The sequence below is a fragment of the Delphinapterus leucas genome, chromosome 20, assembly GCF_059928025.1.
Source record: "Delphinapterus leucas isolate spDelLeu-1000000601 "Yukka" chromosome 20, BTC_Dleu_Yukka2, whole genome shotgun sequence".
In the NCBI taxonomy this organism is placed as follows: domain Eukaryota; kingdom Metazoa; phylum Chordata; class Mammalia; order Artiodactyla; family Monodontidae; genus Delphinapterus; species Delphinapterus leucas.
This window is the reverse complement of record NC_143148.1, coordinates 58849256-58870218: the sequence shown is the minus strand read 5'-3', so window position 1 is coordinate 58870218 and position 20963 is coordinate 58849256. Positions and strand designations below refer to the sequence as shown.

At 49.4% G+C, this 20963-nt stretch overlaps 1 protein-coding gene across 1 annotated transcript in view; it reads left to right on the top strand.

Annotated features, from left to right (window-relative positions):
* The first annotated feature begins 4078 nt into the window (after nucleotides 1–4078).
* The window catches only part of C20H16orf95 (chromosome 20 C16orf95 homolog), a 302388-nt gene continuing 285503 nt past the window's right edge, over nucleotides 4079–20963 (top strand). Inside the window, exons 1-6 of the mRNA XM_089903389.1 lie at nucleotides 4079–4113; nucleotides 6633–6687; nucleotides 7446–7586; nucleotides 12651–12797; nucleotides 13668–13704; nucleotides 16493–16706. Of these exons, the coding sequence (XP_089759515.1) occupies nucleotides 7446–7586; nucleotides 12651–12797; nucleotides 13668–13704; nucleotides 16493–16706 (539 nt within the window). The 5' untranslated portion in view covers nucleotides 4079–4113; nucleotides 6633–6687. The remainder of the gene's footprint in view (nucleotides 4114–6632; nucleotides 6688–7445; nucleotides 7587–12650; nucleotides 12798–13667; nucleotides 13705–16492; nucleotides 16707–20963) is intronic.

The following is a 20963-nucleotide window of genomic DNA, read 5'->3' as shown; positions in this document are numbered from 1 at the left end:
GCTCTCGTGGCACGCACATGCACCCTCAGCCTAGGCCGAGCCCCAGACACAAGATCTTTTAGGGAAAACCAGCCCCGCTGCTGCCTAGGCCCCTAGAGCTTCTCAGTCCCCAAGCCCGGCGGCTTGCTTGGGGTGGGGCTTCTCCACCAGTCATGAGGTCTCCACGTTTGGGGCCAGGTGATTCTGTGCTGGGCCACCCCGCTTGCTGTAGTGGCTGAGCTGCATCCCTGGCCTCCCCCACTATGACAACCAAAAATGTCTCCAGATGCGGCCATAGTCCCCTGGGGACTGTCACCTCGTGGAGAACCACTGGGTATGTACCTGCACCTCCATGCCCCAAACAGGGTGCCAAGTGTTGGGGACACAGCAGTGAACAGGTGGCAGGGTCTCAGTCCTGCACAGGTCACAGAACAGAACATCCCCCAAATGGGCTCAGGTAGCCTCCCCTTGACTCTTGGGTGCTGTATCAGGTGATGATCTGTCTCCAGTGCAATGAGGGGTCAAGGCTGAGATGGAAGCTGGTGCAGGTGGTCATGTGGTACCTGGCCTGCAGGGCCCAGATGGTGGGCGAGGTGCTGTGTCCTCACCTATCTCCCTCTCTACCCAGGAGGACGTCACTCCCAGAACCTCAGCAGGGGCCCAGGAACGGGGTGTCTGCAAAGCTCCAGCGCCGTGGGCTCCTCCTTGGTACCGGCCCCGTCCTCGGCACATTTCCCCGGCTCCTGGTGGGCAGGAGTGGGCAACGGCTGTTGTGTCAACAGCAACACTGCCTGCCACTCGAGCTGGTGGCTTGGCTTCCCGAAGGGTGGGTAGGCGTGAAGCTCAGCGCCACCAGGTCCTCAACAGGAGGGAGATGCCTGCCCAGCCCTGGCATGCTGAACTGTGATCTCTGGGGAGAGGGGTTGAGCAGTCGAGTTTTGCAAACGCCCCAAAGGATTCTGATGTTGCACAAATATCTCCTTTTCCAAAATCTTTTGGGAAGAGGATTCCAGAGAAAATACCTCAAGGAACATGATTTTAAACACATAGCTGTTCTTGGCACTGTAGTGGGAATCACTGGACTGTCCTTTTTTATTTCGTGGTTAGGTTTTTTAAGATATAAATTATGTCAATTTTAAGCGTAAGTAAATTTCTTTAAGTTGACCAACACATAGAGCTGTGAACAGGCACCACAGTCGAGATCCAGAATGTTCCATCTTCCTCAGAATCCCTGGTGCTGCCCTTTCATAGCCAGTGCCCCACTCCGAAACCACTCATCTCTTCTCCATCCCTAGTTTTGCCTTTTTTAGAATGTCAAACTGAATTGCATAGTATGTAGCTTTTTTAGTCTGGTTTCTTTCATCAGCAGTTTCTCAGCCTTTTATTCATTATCATCTCCCTCCAAGGAGCCTTTTTAGACATTTTTTTCCCCTAATACTCCCCATGACAATTTAACGCCACAGATACAGTTTATATGTACTGTATGCATTTGTGTGGGTCTGTGTGCGTGTGTGAGCCCAGGTGGATGGCCCCACTGCCATAGAATGTCTCTCCTGTTCCCAGCGTTCCACAGTTCTATTGGAAGGCAAGCTCCCATGGGGCGCCATGGGTGCAGGAAACATGGTGCCGAGGCCTCTCCTAGAGGACACTTCAGTGATCTCGGGGAAGGCACTAGGACGGGGCCCTTGGTACCTCGGAGGTGGGGGTGAGACAGTGACAGAGGCACTTGAAAACGAACAGACTCTCCTAGCCTGGTGGCCTGGCTCGGCTGTGCCGTTTCATAGCGCTCTGACAACAGTGAGGAGGAGGATGACAGTGGTCCTGTGTCCCCCAGCAGATTGCAGGAGCTTGCAGTGAAGAAGGGAAGGGAAGCCGAGACGCTGATGTCACAGCCACCGAAGAGAGAAGTCTAGGTGTCTCGGTCAGTGAGGGTGACGATGAAGCCTATGGTCCTACGAGGAAAGGGTAAGGTTTGGGGCATTAGAGTTGACATCATGCTGTCCACCGGTGGGAACCTGTCACATCATGCAGGGCCCCCATCCGGGTAAAAAGTGAGTCCTGTGTCCAGGGCCATGACGACAATGGCACCTGGTGTGATCTTGACCAAAACCGCTGTGCGGCTTGGGCTGGGAAGACACTTGAGTGCTCAACGTCAGAGAGACCCAAAAAGTCATGAGACGTGAGAACTTAAGAATTACAGTTCCTATTTAGATTTTATTTGAAAATCATGATTTCAGTTAATCTGTAGGATTTAGGTTTGTGGAACTCCTATGCCTGTCACAGGTCAGTTAGGCAAGGCTATCTTGAAATAAGCCAACCTCAAAACAAAAGCACAACTTTTTGGTTCTTTTCTGGGTTACCAGTAATACGTGCTTTTTTTTTTGCGGTTTGTGGGCCTCTCACTGTCGTGGCCTCTCCCGTTGCAGAGCACAGGCTCCGGACATGCAGGCTCAGCGGTCATGGCTCACGGGCCCAGCCGCTCCGTGGCATGTGGGGTCCTCCCGGGACCGGGGCACAAACCCGTGTCCCCTGCATTGGCAGGCGGACTCTCAACCACTGCGCCACCAGGGAAGCCCCAATACATACTTTTTAAGGAACGTTCTCGAAGACACAGATATAGACACGAGTGAGAGTGGGAAGTGGCTGTCCTCCAGCTGCTGGACGAGCCAGCACTGTGTGTGTGTGTTTTTGTCTGTGTCCTCTAGTGGACATAAGCTCTCACTCTCTTGGGTGTATACCCGGGGTGGGGGGCGCGGGGAACTGCTTGGCCATAGGGTATTCACACGTTTAGGCTTTGTAAATACTGCCCAACAGTTTGCCTATATGGTTATATCCATTTTGTGAGTAATGTATGAGGGTTCCAGCTGCCACATCCTCTACAAACTTGGTACCGTAAGTCCTTTTAACTATTTTTGGTGGGGATGGGGAGGGTGATGAGTCACTCTTGACATGAGATGGCAAGTCCCAGGGGTGAGGGCCAGAGTTTCTAGGGGGGCACAAACCTGTCTTCTATGCTACCACAATGTTCCAGTGGGCTTAGGAGGAGAATGCAAGGAAGCCAAGGGCCCTCCAAGGCTGGCAGAGACAAGACAGCCATAAATAAAATGCTAGGCTAATGGTGAGATTCCTGGATAATTTTGTCATTAGCTATTAAGAGACCAGTGGTGACATTATTTATAGACACACATGCGGTGGGGGGGGGGTGTCTGAAATAATTAGCAGCTAATGGTGGGGTGCTGCCCTGTCAGCATCGGTGTTGGCCCGGAGAGCCTGCGTGGGGGTACTGGCTGGAAGCTCAGCCCTGTTTACACTTCATGAACTTACCAGTTTAATAAAGGAGCCAAGAATCCTGAGCAGTGCCTGGGAACTCCTGTTTGTCCATGGCTAGAACGCAGCACGTGGAGATGTGCCCCCCCCCGAAAAAAAAAAGAAAAAAAGAAAAACAAACACTGAGAAGTCTGTTTCCAAGAAATACTTTTTTTTTTTTGCCCCACGGTGTGGCTCGCTGGATCTCAGTTCCCCGATCAGGGATTGAAGCCGGGCCAAGGCATTGAAAGCTCGGAATCCTAACCACTAGGTCAGCAGGGAACTCCCATGCTTCCAAGAAATACAAATCTGATCTTGTGAAAAAGATCACAGAGAGGCAGAAAACATTCAATTTTACTAAAATGTGAAGACAAGCATCGTGTCTTCATTTCAGAAACTGCCCAGAGCGCACACGTGCGAGGGGGAGGAAGGAGAGATCAACGGGTAGAGAAACGGGCCGAGCGTTCAGAACCGCACGGCATCTCTGGATGTCAGTTGTTTTGAATTCCACGGCCTTCGAACCCCCAGGTTGCTTAAGAAACACATATTCTCTAAAGTCACAATTTGAGCCCGATTCAGCCAGTGACTTGCGGGGCGCCCGGTTAAATCTGAATGTCAGAAAAACAACGACTTCAACTACAAGTACGTCCCGGGTCCTGCGTGGGACACACTCCTACCGAGATGCTCCCCGGTATCCGGAATAGGCCCTGGGCCGGCACCGCGCCCCTGCGGCCTCGGGGGGCGGGACCCACCTCTTTCTCTCCTTCCAGGGGACAGAGACCCCGGCTAGTGTGCCCCGCGGCCCCGCAGGCCCGTCCTTCGGAAATGGTGAGTGGGCATTCCCGGGAGTGAGGGGGTGGTTCTTCCGGGGCCGACGCCCATCCAGGCCAGGCCGGGGCCACAACCGACACGCGGTCAACCGCGCCGGCCCGACCTCCGCTCCGTCCCCGAGCGGAGCCCCGCCCCGCCCCGCCGACCCCCGCCCCGCCCCGCCGACCCCCGCCCCGCCCCGCCGACCCCGCCCCGCCCCGGGCGGGACGGCCGACCCGCCCGCCGACCCCGCCCCGCCGACCCCGAGGCCCGTGGCGCCAGGGCCCAATCAGCTGCCAGGTAAGTGCCTAGAAGGTAGCGTCTGATTGGCTGAACGAGGGCCAGTCAGCGGCGTGCGCAGAGGGCCGTCGCCGGAAGAGCCTGGCCTCTGAGGGGCGGGGGGGCGGAAGAGGAGGAGCCTTGGGGGTCGGAGGAGGCCCCGGGGAGGGACAGGGCGCAGAGAGGAGGACGGTTTGAGGGAGGAGTGACACGCCTGGGCCAGTCCCTGCTTTCGTCACCGCCGTCATCATGAGCTTCGTCACCCCCCTCACCAAGACTTAGAGTCGCGGCGGGCACTTCCGGGAGCCCTCGGGTGTCCGTTCGGTCTGTCAGCGCGCACTCACCCCGAGCGCGTCATGACAGGCAAGTGCCCCCTCAGTCCTAAACTCTGGGCCACCACTCCACACCTGGGGGCCAGGCACCCGAGTCACCTGAGGGAACCCGGACCCCGAGTCACCTGGGGAAGCCGAACCCCGAGTCACCTGAGGGAACCCGGACCCCGAGTCACCTGGGAAAGCCGGACCCTGAGTCACCTGGGGAACCCGGACCCCCGAGTCACCTGAGGGAACCCGGATCCCCGAGTCACCTGAGGGAACCCGGACCCCGAGTCACCTGGGGAACCCGGACCCCCGAGTCACCTGGGGAACCCGGACCCCGAGTCACCTGGGGAACCCGGACCCCGAGTCACGTGAGGGAAGCCGGACCCCGAGTCACAGGGGAAGCCGGACCCCGAGTCACCTGAGGAAGCCGGACCCCGAGTCACCTGGGGAACCCGGACCACGAGTCACCTGAGGGAAGCCGGACCCCGAGTCACCTGAGGGAAGCTGGACCCCGAATCACCTGAGGGTAGCCGGACCCCGAGTCACCCGGGGAAGCCGGACCCCGAGTCACCCGGGGAAGCCGGGCCCCGAGTCACCTGAGGGAAGCCAGACCCCGAGTCACCTGGGGAACCCGGACCCCGAGTCACCCGGGGAAGCCGGGCCCCGAGTCACCTGAGGGAAGCCAGACCCCGAGTCACCTGAGGGTAGCCGGACCCCGAGTCACCCGGGGAAGCCCCAGCACCCCCAAATCACCCTGTCCCATAGAAGCTTGTACCAGGTAGGCAGGACAGACGCCATACCTACATCATGTAAGCCCAGAAGGGCAAGTCAATGTTTCACCTGAGGATGTCAGGAGTAAGTCGTCAGGAATGGATGTGTCCAGATGCTCAAGGACGGTGGTCAAGGACTGTTTGTCTCCATCTTCGGCTTTGCTTTCTTCCCCTCCTGGAGGCAAAATGACCACCAAGACGTCCGGAGGCTTACGGCCTCAACAGAAAAGGACATTCCCTTTCCCAGTAATTTTAACAAAGTCCCAGAATGGGTTTCATTGGGTTGACTTGGGTTATAATACAATTCTGAGCCAGCCTCTGAAACTAGCTGGCTTCACCTTCTTGGCTGGGGTTGTGGCCCCCGCAAGGAAACAGCAATGCTGTCATGAGCGTTTGGGGGCTTGGGTGCTGTGCAGGGCAGCGTCCCACATCCCGTGTTGTCAAGGACCAGCTGGGGCAGTTGAGCTTAATGACCTGAAGCTGTTGCTGTAGTGAGATAGCAGTAGTGGTGACTATGATGGTGAGCTCACTTTTACCGTTTCCGTGTCATACCTCGCTCTCAGGGAAGCTGGTCTTTGCTTCGTGTTGGTTTTATGCCCACTGGACACTCTCCATACAGTGGCCGACATTCTAGCAACTTGTTTTGGGGAGAATGGGAAGAGTAACAGAGTCTATGCAGCCCCAAATGCTTTGTCATCCAGAGACAAAGCACCCAGGTTTTTATACTGCAAGGAATTTCCTTAGATGTAGAGCTTTGACGATATTTTCCTTCAGTATTCCAAGTATGCTCAGGGTGTCTGTTAAAGCATCACATGTGTTGTGGTTGGCAGCTCCACGTCCTGGAAAATTCTCACCAGGTTGGAATGTTCCTGTCTTTCCCAAAGGGCCTAGCACGGGTTTAGCTCTAGTGTGCCTGAAGCACATAGGTTTGGGGATGCAGGATTCCACAATAGCTTGACATCTGGGAACCCCCAGACCTTAGCATGTGAGTGTGCACATACCTGCTTCTGTTGTCACCCCCTGCACCCTCGTGGGCTCAGAATGATAACCCCTTCCACTCTTGGGGTTTAATGGTATGAGCCAAGCTGGCCCAGGCCCTCACCCTAGTACTCCTGCTCCCAATTTACACAAAGCCCAGAACTTTCTAAGCCTTCCTGTTCTTTTCTAGGGAAAGAAGCACATTTCAAACTTTTGGGGAAGAAGTGTGTCCCATAGATCATTCGGTAAGGAAAGCAAATCTCAACTACTTTGCCCCAACTCTGACACGCCCCTGTGGGGTGGGGAGAGCAGAGAATGTGGGTCCAGAAGCAGCATCTCATGAGAGGGTGTGTCAGACAGGGGAGTCCGTGGTTTCAGGGACCATGCAAGCCCCCAAATCTCTATGTAGGGTCACCCACTGCCTCCCCCACCGCTCAATTCTTCATGACAGGGATTCAGGAGGCCTGGGAGAACCAATGTTGCCCCTTAAAGTGTCTGCTCTGGGCATCAGCTCCATCTGCCCCTGGAGAGGATGACTTTTCCTCTGCTCCTGCCTGTGGGTGTGGTGGGGTCACATGGGATGGCTGTGGAAGCCTTTACAAACATAAAGCACTGTGTGCAGATTGACATGGATTACCACAAAAAGAGCAATCATTCCCCCCCAACCCCTGCTAGGGTTGGTTGTACTTCCCCGTTTTTAGGGGGGAAATCCAAGACTTGCTCATGGTAATGTGGCTGTAAGTGGTCGCACATCCCAGCATACCTGGTCTGCTGGCTCTGGTGGTCCTCCTCTAAGTGACTTTGGAGGGCCTCAGGGCAGGCCGAGATAGCCTGCCTCTTTGTGAGCTTCGGGAGCTGAGGCTCCTGTCCCTGCGCCTGCCCCTGGATGCCCTGTCTTAACCTTGCTCCCTCTGAGCATGGATTTACTATTTCAGAGAGTACCTTGACTCACATCAGTAATGCAGCATCACATTCAATTCTCTTTTTTCTGCCTCTTGTTCAGATGTGCCCTGTCCCCAGCTCTGTTCACCGAGAGCCCATCTGCTGTGAGTGCCAGGCCAAATTTGGGGGCCGCCTGCCGGTGCGCAGGGCTGAGGCGGTGCTGCCTTACTGGGTCCCTCTATCCTTGAGACCCCGAAAGCAGGTAGGTGACTTGAATCAGGGGTTCAGATTTATGGAGATACGATTGGCATATGATAAATGGCACATACGTAAAATGTAGTGTTTGATAAATCGTGACATATGCACACATCTGTGAAACCACCACTACAATTGTGACGATGTAGTCATCTCTAGGCATTCAAAGGGGATTGGTTACAGGACCCTTGTGGATATCAAAATCCAGGGTGCTCAAGCCGCTTGTATAAAATGGAGTAGTGCGGTACATGTACACAACCCTAAAAGGTTTCCTTGTGCCCTTTTGAAATTCCACTCAACCCTCTCTGCCCCGCAGTCCTCAGGCTACCGTGGGTCTGTTTCTGTCACTAGAGATTCATTTGCATTTCCTTGAATGTTATATAAATGGAAGGCAGCTATGCTCACCACTGTCCACCAACTCACACTATATAAATGGAATCATCTAGTATGTACTCCTTTTGTCTGGCTTCTTTTACTCAGCATAGTTGTTTTTCAGATTCATCCACGTGGTTGTGCATTGGTAGGTCATTACTTTTTACTGCTGAGTAGTATCGTTATACGGATAGACCACAGTTTATCCGTTCATCCAGTGAAGGGTGTGTGGATCATTCCCAGCTTTTTCTGTTTTGTCCAACAAATAAAACTGCTGTGAACATTTGTGTACAAGTCTTTGTGTGAACATGCCTTCATTTTTCTTGGGCAAGTACCTAGGAGAGGCATTGCTGCATCATATGGTAGGTATCTGTTTAACTTTTTAAGAAACTGTCAACTGTTTTCCAAAGTGGTTGTACCATTTCACAGTCTCTCCAACAATGTATAAAGTTCCGGTTCCTTCACATCTTCACTAACACTTGGTTTGGTCAGTGTTAAATTTTGGCCATCTTAATAGGTGTGTATCTCATTGTGTGTGTGTGTGTTGTTTTTTTTTTTTTTTGGCCGCACAGCTTGCGGGGTCTCAGTTCCCCGAGCAGGGATTGAACCCATACCCTTGGCAGTGAAAACGTGGAGTCCCCACCACTGGACCACCAGGGAATTCCCTCTCATTGAGGTTTTAACTTGTATTTCCACAATGGCTCATGATGTTGAGCATCTCGTCATATATTTTTGCCATCTGCATATCTTACTTGATATGTCTTTTTTGACCCTTTAAAAAACTTGGGTTGCTTTTTTTAGATTAGTGAGTTTTGAGAGTTTTTTATATATCTGAATACAAGTTCTTTACCAGATATTTAATATGCAAGTGTTTTTTCCACGTCTTTGGCTTGTCTTTTAATCCTCTTATCACTATCTTTCAAAGGGCAGAAGTTTTAAATTTTGATGAAGTCCAATTTATCAATTTAATCTTTCCTGGATCTTGTTTAGGCATGCCTGTCCCCAGCACAACAATGGATCATGCTTTCTATGCATTTCTAAGAAAGCTTTGCCAACCCAAGGCCAGAAAGGTTTCTTCTACGCCTTCTTCTCGAATTTTTATAGTTTACTGTTTATATTTAGGTCTGTGGTCCATTTTAAGTCAGTTTTTGTATATGGCATGAGGTATGGACTGAAGTTCATTTTTTGTACGTGGATGTCCAGTTGTTCTAATACCACATATCATAAAGCTCACCCTTTCTCCACTGACTTGCCTTTACACCTTTGTCAAAAACCCATTGTCCACATACACGTGGGTCTGTTTCTGTTGCGGTATTCTGTTTGCTGATCTGATTGTCTATCCTCATACCAGTACTACACTAACTTGATTACTGTGGCTTTATAATTATAAAAAGTCTGGAAATCAGGTAGTGTTAGCTCTCCAACATTGTTTTTCTTTTTCACAGTTGGTTATTGTAGGCTCTTGGCATTTCCACTTGAATTTTAGAATCAGTTTGTCAATTTTTTACAAAAATGTCCTACTGGGATTTTGATTGGGATTGTCTGTAGATCAATTTGAAGAAATTGTCTTCTTAGCCATATTGAGTCTTCTGATCCATGAACATGGTAATTTCTATATTTATTTAGGTTTCTTTAATATTTCTCAGCAGTATTCTGCAGTTCTTAGTGTACAGGTCTTGCACATCTTTTGTCAGTTTTATTTATAAGTATTTCATATTTTTGATGACATTGTTCTTAAAAGTCAGTTTATGTTTGCTCATTGCTAATATTTAGAAATACCATTTATTTTTGTATTTTGATCTTGTATCCCACAATATTGTTAAACTCATTCTGGTAGCTGTTTTTGTAGATTCCATCAGAATTTCTGCATGGATGATTATGTTATTTCCAGATTGAGATGGTTTTATTTCTTCCTTTCCAATCTGTATGCCTTTTATTTATTTTTCTTGTCTGATACACGATAGAACTTCTAGTAAACTATTGAAGTGGAGTGGGGAAGACAGACATCCTTTTTTTCCCCTGATCTTAGAGGATACGTTTGAGTTTTCACCATTAAGTATGATGTTAGCTGTAAGTTTGGATGCCCTTTATCAGGCTGAGGAAGTTCCCTTCTATTGCTAGTTTGCTGAGAGCTTTTACAGAAATGAGCGTTGGATTTTGCCTGTGTCTACTGAAGTCATTTTATAGTTTTCCTTTAAGGGTTTGTTAATGTGATGAATTATATTGATCGGTTTTCAAAAGTTAAACCAACCTTTCAAACCCATTTAATTATGATGTATTAATCCTGGCATCGTAGAATCAGTTGGGAAGTATTCTTTCATTTTCAGGAAGACTTTCTGTAGAATTGGTATTATTTCTTCATTGTGTGTTTGGTAGAATTTGCTGGTGAAGCCACGTGGGCCTATAGCTTCCTTTGTGGGGAGGTTTTCAACTACAAATGTAATTTCTGTCATAGATACAGAGCTATTTAGTTTATCTGTTTCTTCATGAGTGAGCTTTAGTAGTTTATACCTTTCAAGGACTTTGTCCGTTATATCAGTGTTGTTGAATTTATTGTTCATAATATTTCCTTATTGCCCTTTTAACATCAGTAGGCTCTGTAGTGATTGTAGAATGTGGAATCTCTTGTTTCTTGTTTTTTTAATAGACTCTCAAAGGGGTCAGTGTATCAAGATGACTAAGTCATATTGTTCTAGGCAGAGGTGATAGCCTCAGTCCCTCCTGTTGGCCATTGTATCATTTGAAAGTTGGGCAGAGTAAGTATTATCATCTCCCTTTAGCAGATGGGCAAACTGAGGTCCAGAGAGGGACGGGGGCTTGTCCAAGATCACCCACTCAGTCCATAGCAGATCAGGGATTAGAATCTAGGTCTCTGGCTCGGATTCCAGCACTCTCCCCACTGAGTTTTGTTGCTGGGTGTCAGGGGTAAGGGTGGAAGGAATATAGAAGTCAAAGTGCCCAGCACATCTCACCAGGGTGACTGCCCAGCCTCCCAGCTGGTCTCCTTGCCTACATCCTTTCTAACTCTGACTTTCCATTTTCTGATCTGTAGCTGGTGAGCTTTTAAAACCATATATCTGGTCCTGTCACTCCCCCGTGGAGACCCATTTCCCTCAGAATATGGACCAAACTCCCTGACACAACTCTTGGGGTCCTTCTTGACCTTGCCCCTGCCTGGATATCCAGTCCCCTTTCCGCTTGCTCCTCAGGCTCCTGTTCCATCAGCAGGGAAGTGTTAGGTGCAAGAAACAGAAAACTGACCCACAGTGGGTTCAACCAGGGTCTTTGGTAGAGAGAGCATTCTTCTAGGATTGGTTTTTTGGCTTTATGATGTCTTCAGGGACCCAGATTCTCTTCATCCTTCCACTCAGAGCGTTTGTGCTGTCATTTCTAGTGTTTTTAGATGGTGGCCACGGGTCTGTTTTACACTGTGTTACACATGGCAGAAAGTGAGTCTTTCGGAGTCTTCCAAAGGCTTACTCTCCCACTCTCTCTTTCTTCTCAGGTATAAAACATTCTCAGAAGCCCCGGTTGACTCCCCCCCAACCCCACAACCAAGACTCTTTGCTGGCAAAGTGGGACTCGCTGATCCCTGGGGCCTGGCCGCTTTGCCCCATGAGCAAAATTGGTTTCTTTTTCATTTATTTATATTTTATTCATTTATTTTTGGCTGCATTGGGTCTTTGTTGCTGCACACGTGCTTTCTCTAGTTGCGGCGAGCAGGGGCTACTCTTTCTTGCGGTGCACGGGCTTCTCATTGCGGTGGCTTCTCTTGTTGTGGAGCACGGGCTCTAGGCGCGCCGGCTTCAGTAGTTGTGGCACGTGGGCTTCAGTAGTTGTGGCACGTGGGCTTCAGTAGTTGTGGCTCGTGGGCTCTAGAGCGCAGGCTCAGTAGTTGTGGCGCACGGGCTTAGTTGCTTCACGGCATGTGGGATCTTCCCAGACCGGGGCTCAAACCCGTATCCCCTGCATTGGCAGGCAGATTCTCAACCACTGCGCCACCAGGGAAGCCCCCCCCCCCCACCTTTTTAAAAAAATGTAAATGGTAGCATACGGTGCTGCATTTCCCACTTAATATCATGTCTCTATGCTCATTCTGTGTCAGGACAGACAGGTCTGCCTCATTCTTTCCAAAGGCCACCCATTCCGTCTGTTCCCATGTCCATTATTTATTGTCCCTTATTATAGGCATTCAGGCTATTTGGTCACTACAGCCAGTGCTGTACTGAGTGTTCTTGAGCAAATGCTCATGTGTCCTCCTGGGATACAGTCCCAGGAGTGCAATTGCTGGACCAAAGACTATCCATTTTAGACTCTGACCAATGTTGTCAAGATTCTGGCAGAGCCCTCTCTCTAGCCGAGAATGCTGAGGCTCAGAGAGGCTAAACGTTGTGCCCAAGGGTTGTTCCTGGAGGCTGCCAGGCTCAGGACAGAGCCAGGCCTCCCAACTCCCACCCATGTGTCCCGCCACAGTACCACGCAGATGCCCCACTGCAGAGGTGCAGGTGGTGGGTCGTGAGGGTGCCAGCCACTCCTGGGAATATCATGGAATGGGGACCTGCTCCCTCAGCTGGGCTGTCGGGGTGTGCTGTGGGCGGGGCATAGGAGAGGCGCTCTCCAGGGCCCTGTCCGCGAGGCTGAGGTTGTCTGGGGCGTGGCTCTACCCCGCTTTGGACCTTCTCTTCCCTTCCTCTGTTAGATCCAAAAGATGGTCTGGTTTTATGTCCCCCAAACCACCAAGGCATGCCCCTGCCCATGCCACCACTTTGGGGGCCGCCTCCCGATGCCTAGGGATGAGGCTGTGATGCCCTACTGGGTGCCCCAGGTCCTGAGGTCTCACAAGAAGGTAAGAGGGAGGCTCGCATGGCAGCGAGGCCTGAAAGTGAGAGGCGGGCTAAGGAGGGAGCCAGAGATGAGGGAAAGGGTGCTGGGTTCTTTCCCCACAGTGGTCTCCGTTGATGTCTGGGGGCCCTCTGGAAGCCGTGGCCTAGGGCAGCAGAACGCAGGAGGCAAGTGGTACTCAGGGCAGGCCCAGGCCAGGTGTCCTGGTGGTGTTGGGAAGGGTGGGGTGCACTGCTTTCTGATGAGGGTGCCCACTGCCGCTGTCACCTTTCCGGCCATGTCTTCTGTCCCCTTCTCCTCTCCTGCCTTCTCCTCCCTCTTCCCTCTTCTTCTCCACCTCCCTCACCTCCCTCCCTCTTCCTTCCCACCCCTCCTCCCTCTCCTTGCCTCCTCTCCCCCTCAGCTCTCTCCACCTGTCTGAGCATTCTGCACTTGTAGCCCCAGCCTGGCAGGCCTGGAGGGAGGGTGCTGGGGAAGGACCACTGCTCGAGTGTCTGTCCTTGCTCTTTGGCTCTGTCTGGTACCTCCACAGCTCTGGGTTCCAGGCCAGCAACTGTGGTGGGAGATGGTCAGCCAGGTCCAGCCCAACTCAGCTCCAGGGCCACTTCTCTCCCTTGCTTTCTGAGCAAGCTTTTCTGGAGTTAGAGGCTTCCTTCTGCCTTCACCCACATTCCAGCTGCTGGTTTTCTGTCATCAAGTAGCATACTGCCCCCAGAATTAAGACCCAGAGGCTTTTTGAAAGGAGAACACAACTTGCATTCTGAGCTGGCCATGGACCCCTTCCAGGGGGTTTCCAGGCCAAATCACTGGGACCCCTTCTTGGTGGATCACTGGGGCTGACAACGCTTGCCCACATCCTTATCTTTTATCTTAGGTGGTGAAAAGGCAGCAGAGTTTTAAAGGCATCCCAGGTAACTCATTGCTCACGTGTCTCATCCCTTCCCTGTCCCCAAGGAAGGCGGGGGTCTCATGAACATCTTGATGGGGTGGGGGAGACTTCTGTCATCCCCAGATGGGTGTAACACAAAGAAGACCACAGACTGGCGCACACACCACTTCTCCCACCCCTACCCTCACCAGGCATCACTAATCATCCCCCATGTTTTCCCAGTGAACCCAGAGAAGACTCAGACTCTACCAGTTATCAACATTGGCTCTCAGGAAGAAACCAATTTGCAACCTGGGGTTAGGTGGTATCTGAAGTGTTTTTTAAGCTCTACTCTTCTATAATTCATGATATGGTATGTGTATGTATGTGTTGTGTATAAATATGTATTTATGACATAGTATATATGTTTGTATGTTGATGTATTCCTACTTTCATATATTCATGACACGTTATATGTTCATGGCACCACATTTATGCATATATTCATCATACAGTATATTCATACGTTCATATGTTCATGACAGGCATAGCACATACTCGCATGTTCATATGTTCACAGTGCAGTGTGTAGTCATGACAAGGTGTGTTCGCATATCCATATATCTGCGGCCTGATGTATGCATGTACTCACGTGCTCAGTCACGGTGCACCAGGAGGTGGTGTCTCCACCCGCACCTTTACTTTCTTTGTCTCTAAAATGAGCGGAGGTGCTTTCCCTTGCAGATAGCCGACACGTGTGCTTTCTCTGCATTGCATGTGAGCAAAGGAGTGGACGATTTGTTGGCTCAGATCACACCCCCCCCTTTTCGTGCTGGGGCCAGAGGGCATAGTGAGTCCCCTTGATGGACTCTGTGAAGGAGGGACTGGACGGGTACCGAGAGGTTGGATGTCTGACATGGGGTTACTGTGATGTGCAGGTGATTTGAGAGGCCCGCCCAGGGGCACTCAGCTAAGGGGGAGAGTGCTTGGGAAACGAGCAGCCACTATCCCACACGCCTACCTCTTCATGCAGAAGATACCTAGTTTTTTCTTGACTTTAAAAGTAGCACAGTTAGGAGGAGCACGAATTGTCACGGCCTTTGGCGGGAGGTTTGGAGGTATCTATCAAATTTTATAACGTGCACCATCTTTAATCCAACAAGCCCACATCTGGGTAATACATGTAGACACTCCATGCACGTCTGTCTGCGGCAGTGATTTCCTTGGCAAAAAACTGGAAGCAACCTAAGTGTCTCTCAGTTGGAGGATGGACATGAATGGGGATGCAGTTGAAATGTGGCACCAGCTGCCTAGAGTTCGCAACTGTTAGGGATGATGAAATGGACTCCCACACACATTGCAGTGTAGGAAAAGAAGTCATTGTAGCCCAGGCAATAGGACTCCATTAATGTCAGTTTTAAAAATGAAAGCTCTGTTTGTGCGTAGGTGAAGACTGGTATCATTTGTCTCAGCTGACAGTCACAGGTAACCCCTGTGGGTGGGGAAGGGGGCAGGTCAGGCCCAGCAAAGAGAGGCTCTTGGTGGGGTGCATGATGAGCAAAACAGGTAGCAATATGTTGCCTCAAGCTTCAGGTGGAAGAGCCAGAAATCACTTTATCAAAAACAAAAAACAAACAAAAACGAAAAAACAAAAAACAGGCAGGAGAACGAGAACCACCTGAGAAAGTACTCTTCTCACCCTATAATCACCGATTTATGGGCTTATTTTTATTGGTTGTTTTTGGCTTTGAACAGTCTGCATCTTTAAGAAAGTCTAAAAGTTCAGTCAGTTTATTGTTGAATAATGCATCCACTGATACGTTGTTAAAAACCAGTATTAATTTTTACTCCAGCCATTGTTTTATAGTTCAGGTGATTTATGTTAATGTTTCAAGCCTCAAACCCATTCAAGCCAGAAGGTGTTCATAGGACAGGAGTGAGAGTGCGAGTCTCACTGCTGCCAGGAAGATAGGGATCCTTCTCTCCTTGAGCTGAGCTTTGTACAGAGTGATTAAAAATATGGGATGGTTCCCTTGGCCTCAAATGCAGCTGATTTCCATTTTAAAGAGAAAATCTGTGTTTCTGATCTTGTATTTTCCTTGTAAATAGAGGGCTCATGTGCTTTTCTTCTTTATGCTTTTGTGGTAGAATTTTTTATAAGGAAAATATACTTTATATCGAGCGCATTTTATATTAGTATAATTAGAGTGTACATTTTATAGTAGTAACATATTAATAGTGTAATGAAGTAAATAAGAGATATAACATCAAGAGGGTCACATGTGACAAAAGCAGGTCTTGAAAAAGCTAAAGAGCATCAAGGAGATGGAGATGTTTGAATTCTGTTTGTGGATGTGGTTGTTGTTAACTTCTTATTATGGGAAATTTCAGATACTCCACTAAAGCCCAAGTTCCCGTCTGTCATCTATAGCCATGATCAGCTCCTGGTAGATGTGGTTTCATATGTGCTTCACCCACTCCATCCCCACCTCCAAAAAAAAAAAAAAAAATGAAAAAAATGAAAAAGAAAAAGATTAATGTGGAGCATATCCCAGCTAACTACCATATCATTTCATTCATAAATATTTCAGTAGGCAGCTCTAAAAGATAAAGACTCCGAAAACACAGCCACGAGGCCCCGCAATCACCCTAGAAACAAACAAACAGCAGTGCTCTCTTCATCTCAGTGGGCACACCCCTGGGCTGTGACCTGCCTTGTTGGGACACCTGGTTTCCTTGCCCTGGGTTCCAGAGGGCTCTCTCATGGGTGCAGACTTGAGAGCATCCTGTCCCCACACCCCGCTGAGGCCTGACTCTCTTTCTCTGCCTAGAAGTCCCCCTGGACGTGCGCTCTGGGTACAACCGCTGGAGAATCTGTGATGGTGAAGGGCGCCGTCTCCTCAAGTGGCAGCAGCTCCAGGCCCTTCACCAGGCTGTGCCGGTGTCCCTGGGGCAGCCAGCAAGCCTCCCGGCCTCCCTCCTGCCCCTCAGCCTCAGCCTCCTGATCGTCTTCCAGGCCCTACTGAGTGTCATCGTGGCCCTCCGGTGAGCAGGTGCGGGTGGGGCAGTGGTGGCCTTGGGCTCATCTCACTCCCAGGGTTTAGTTGAGTTGAGGATGTGGGAGAACTTGGTTGTTGCTCAGCAGAGGGTGAGAGATGAGCACGGCCATGATTCCTGTTATGTTGTTACCATTGTCTGGACTCTTGCTCACACCTGACACAGGTATCTTCTTCCAGAAAATGCAAGGGAAGAGCAATCCAGATACGCCAGGGCCAGGGCTGATGGTGGGGAGGTGGGGCGTCTTGGGACCACCCACTTTTCTTTCCTCCCCTCTTCCCTGTTCCCAAGTTCCCAAATTCCCCTGCCCCCAAAAGACCATTGGTTCCAGTTTCTGCAGATTTCTGTTGTGTTGGGGTTGGGAGTGGATTTTAAGCCAGCTCGACTAGCCAGCCTTCTGAGGTCTGAGCGCATCGCACCCTCAGGGGACCTGCTGCCTCTCCCCTCTCCCCCAGCCCAGCCCCAACCATCAAGGCTCCATATTGAAAAGCCCTTTCTCTGGCCTCGGACCCACTGTCCTTGCCCAGGCCTGTGTTTCTCACCTGGAACCCCACTCAGTCCCCCACCACCACCCAGGAAGCCTCCAGGGCGACTTCAGTTTCAAGACAGGGTGTCCCCTTACCTGGTTGTTTGCTTTAGTTTTCTTGGAAAAAGCTCTCCTCCTCCATCTCTAAACTCCGCTGCCCCAGTTTACCCATCTCCCCAACCATTACCTCCATCTACCCCCTTCTTTCTGTTTCTTTTATCACACCTATATGTAAATACGTGCAAACACACACACACAGGTATGTGAATATGCAAATACACATCAACATGTAAATGTGCACAATTAGAATTTACATATATTGACTTGTTTGCTTTTTGTCTGTCTCCTCCACACAGTTGTAAGGGGAATGTTCTAGAAAGTGTCCAGTATCTGAAAACAGTTTCAGATGTCTTCTGCCCAGTTTTCTAGTTGTTCAGACGGGAAGGTAGCCCTGTCTTTGTCCCACCATCTTGTCTGGAAGTGGAAATTCCTCTCCCAGCATCCTGCTTGTCCACTCTCCTAGTATTGGGCACTCCCTGCGGTCACATACGATGTTGTGATGCACATCTGCATACAAGTGCCTATATGGACCCGGGTTGCAACTTCTCTAGGGCGAGTGCCCCCAGGAAGGGGCCGGGCGGGGGTCCGCCAGCTTTGCGTGATCTGTGAACCTTAGTGGGGCAGCATTGTGAGATTTCCTAATTTTTTTTTTTTTTTTAAGTTTCATCTTTCTGTCTGTGTTTGCCATCTCGATGTCAAATTTAGTTGGACTCCCTGGTTCCCAGTCTGGGAAGAGCAAAGAAAGAAACTTGTCTGTAGATGGTCTGTGTTAAGTAGTTGGTCCAGGTGGGCCAAAGGAAAATTGCTAATGCTTTTATAAGAGGTGTTTGCTTCAGAGCCAGGATCTCAGGGCAGAGGTCAGGCACCAATCACCTGTTTAGGAGAAATATCTTACCTGCCTGAGGTGTATGTGGGGTGCCCTATGAGATCCCCCAAAGCACACGCCCAGCCTATCTCAGGAGAGGCTGCTGGCCCATCTGCTGGCCTGGCAGAGACTTGCTAGAACTTCAGAGACCTCAGGAGATCAGGTGAGCTCTGAACTGCCCGACAGGGAGCCCTGAAGAGTAGTGATGAGTCAAGCACTTGCCTTTGTGGCTGGACTTGCCGTAGCCTTCGTTTTATTTGATTCCTTCCACAGTTCTGCAAAGCTGGGATTCTCCTCGGAGTTCCAGAAGGGAGAGTGGGCTCTGGGGGTTGAGTGCGTCGCCTCAGGTCCCACAGCTGGAAAGTGAGCCAGCCAAGGCTGCACCCTGTTTTCTGCCTGGGCTCCTCAGGGACCAAGCGTACATCCCGCTCTGTGGTGGGGTTTCCTTCACCCTCCACCCCTCGGAGGTTCCCCAAACAGGCCCTGCAAGGGCAATGTGGTTTCAGTTTGGGGGGCAGTTCCTAGTAATTGCCTTTCTCTTTGCTTTCTAGCCAGTTGTTTTAGGTTTGAAGTTGGAATCAACAGCTACTGTCAAGAACATCAACACAGATGTTAGTCATACTCAAGGTCTTTAACGAAAGCCATCACATCAGGAAGAGTCTGTAATAGGCACTGTTTTCTCAGATCATATAATTCACATCCAAGAGTCAGTCCAAATTATTTATCATCAGGTGATTCTTAGTTGTAGTGGGGTTGTGTGAGTGCGGGGGGCTCCAGTATGAATACAGCCAATAAATGCTACCTGTGAAGCTCTTAAAGTGGCTCCTTTAAAAATGATAGCCTGTGATTTTCCTTTGTGAAGGTGGGACTTGTTCTTCACCTTTGTGCCCCTGTGGGAGGGGGCCCATCACTGAGTCTCTCTTCCCTTTGCAAGGACAGCAGATCCTCTGGACGAGGATCCTGAAATGGTTTTAGCACCTGTTTCATGTGGGTCTCACTTTAAGTAACATAAAATTGCATGTAATTTGAATTTTTAAAAAATGAAATATCATTCACATACCATAAAATGCACCTTTTTACTGTGTATGATTTAGTGGGTTTTGCTATATTTACAAGGTTGTGCAATCACCACTACTATCTAATTCCAGACCTTTTTTGCCCCCAAAAGAAACCCTATACCTATTAAGCACTCACTCCCCCTTCCCTTCTCTCCCCACCCCTGGAAACCAGTAACCTACTTTCTCACTTTTCCGACTCTGGACATTTCATATAAATGGAATCATGTAATATGTGTCCTTTGTGTCTGGCTTTCTTTTGTTTGGCATAATGTTTTCAAGGCTCACCCACGTTGTAGCATGTGTCAGTGCTTCATCATTCCTTTTTGTTTTTGGCTGCCTTGCGGCATGTGGGATCTTAGTTTCCCGACCAGGGATTGAACCAACGCCCCCTGCAGTGGAAGCTCAGAGTTTTAACCACTGGACCACCCAGGAAGTCTGCTTCATTCCTTTTTATGGCTGAATAATGTATTTTAGGGACATGCCACATCTTGTTTATCCATTCATCAGTTGGTGGACATTGTTTTGTTTCTACTTCTTTGGCTATTATGAATAATGCTACTGTGAACGTTTGTTTACAGATTTTTGTGTCAACATGTTTTCATTCCTCTCGGGTATGTGCCTAGGAGTGCTGAGCCATAGGTAACTCTCTTTAATGTTTTGAAGAGCTGCCTCAATTTTCCACGGTGGAAAACTGTATACCATTTTGTATTTCATATTCCCACCAGCAAGGTATAAACTTTCTGGTTTCTCTCTGTCCTTGCCAACACTTGTTATTATACGTTGTTTTGATTTTAGCCATCCTTGTGGGTGTGAAATGGTATCTCATTGTGATTTTTTTTTTTTTTTTTGCGGTACGTGGGCCTCTCACTGCTGTGGCCTCTCCCATTGTGGAGCACAGGCTCCGGACGCGCAGGCTCAGCGGCCATGGCTTATGGGCCCAGCTGCTCCGCGGCAGGTGGGATCCTCCCGGACCGGGGCACGAACCTGCGTCCCCTGCATCGGCAGGTAGACTCTCAACCACTGCGCCACCAGGGAAGCCCTTTCATTGTGATTTTGATTTGCATTTCCCTAATGGCTAATGACACTGAACATATTTTCATGTGCTTATTGGCCATTTGTATAGCTTCTTTGGAGAAATGTCTGTTCAAACCAATTGCGTATATTTTGATTGGTTATCTCTTTCTTTGTGTCACTGTTGAGCTTGTGTTCTGTATATATTCTGGATATTAGATCTTTATCAGATAGATCTTCTGCAGATATTTTCTCCTCTTCTGCTGGTTGCCTTTTCACTTGCTTGATGATATCCTTTGAAGTCCAAAAGGTTTTAATTTTGGTGAAATCGAATTTTCAATTATTTCTTAGGTTGCTTGTGCTTTAGGATATATGGTCATATCTAAGAAATCATTGCCTAATCCAAGGTCACAAAGATTTACTCATGTTTTCTCCCTAAAGATTTATAGTTTAGCTCTGACATTTAGGTCTTTGACGTATTTTGAGTTAATTTTTGTATATGGTGTGAGGGTAGGGGTCAGGGTTCATTCTTTTGCATGTGGATATCCAGTTGTCCCGTATAACATTCCTGAAGTGATAAAATTATAGAAATAGAGAACAAAGTAGTGGTTACCAGGGATTCAGGAGAAGGTGAGGTGGGAGGGATGTGGGTGTGACTATACAAGAGCAACATGAAGCATCCTCGAGGTGAAAGAAATATCCTCTATCTTGACTTTATCAATGTT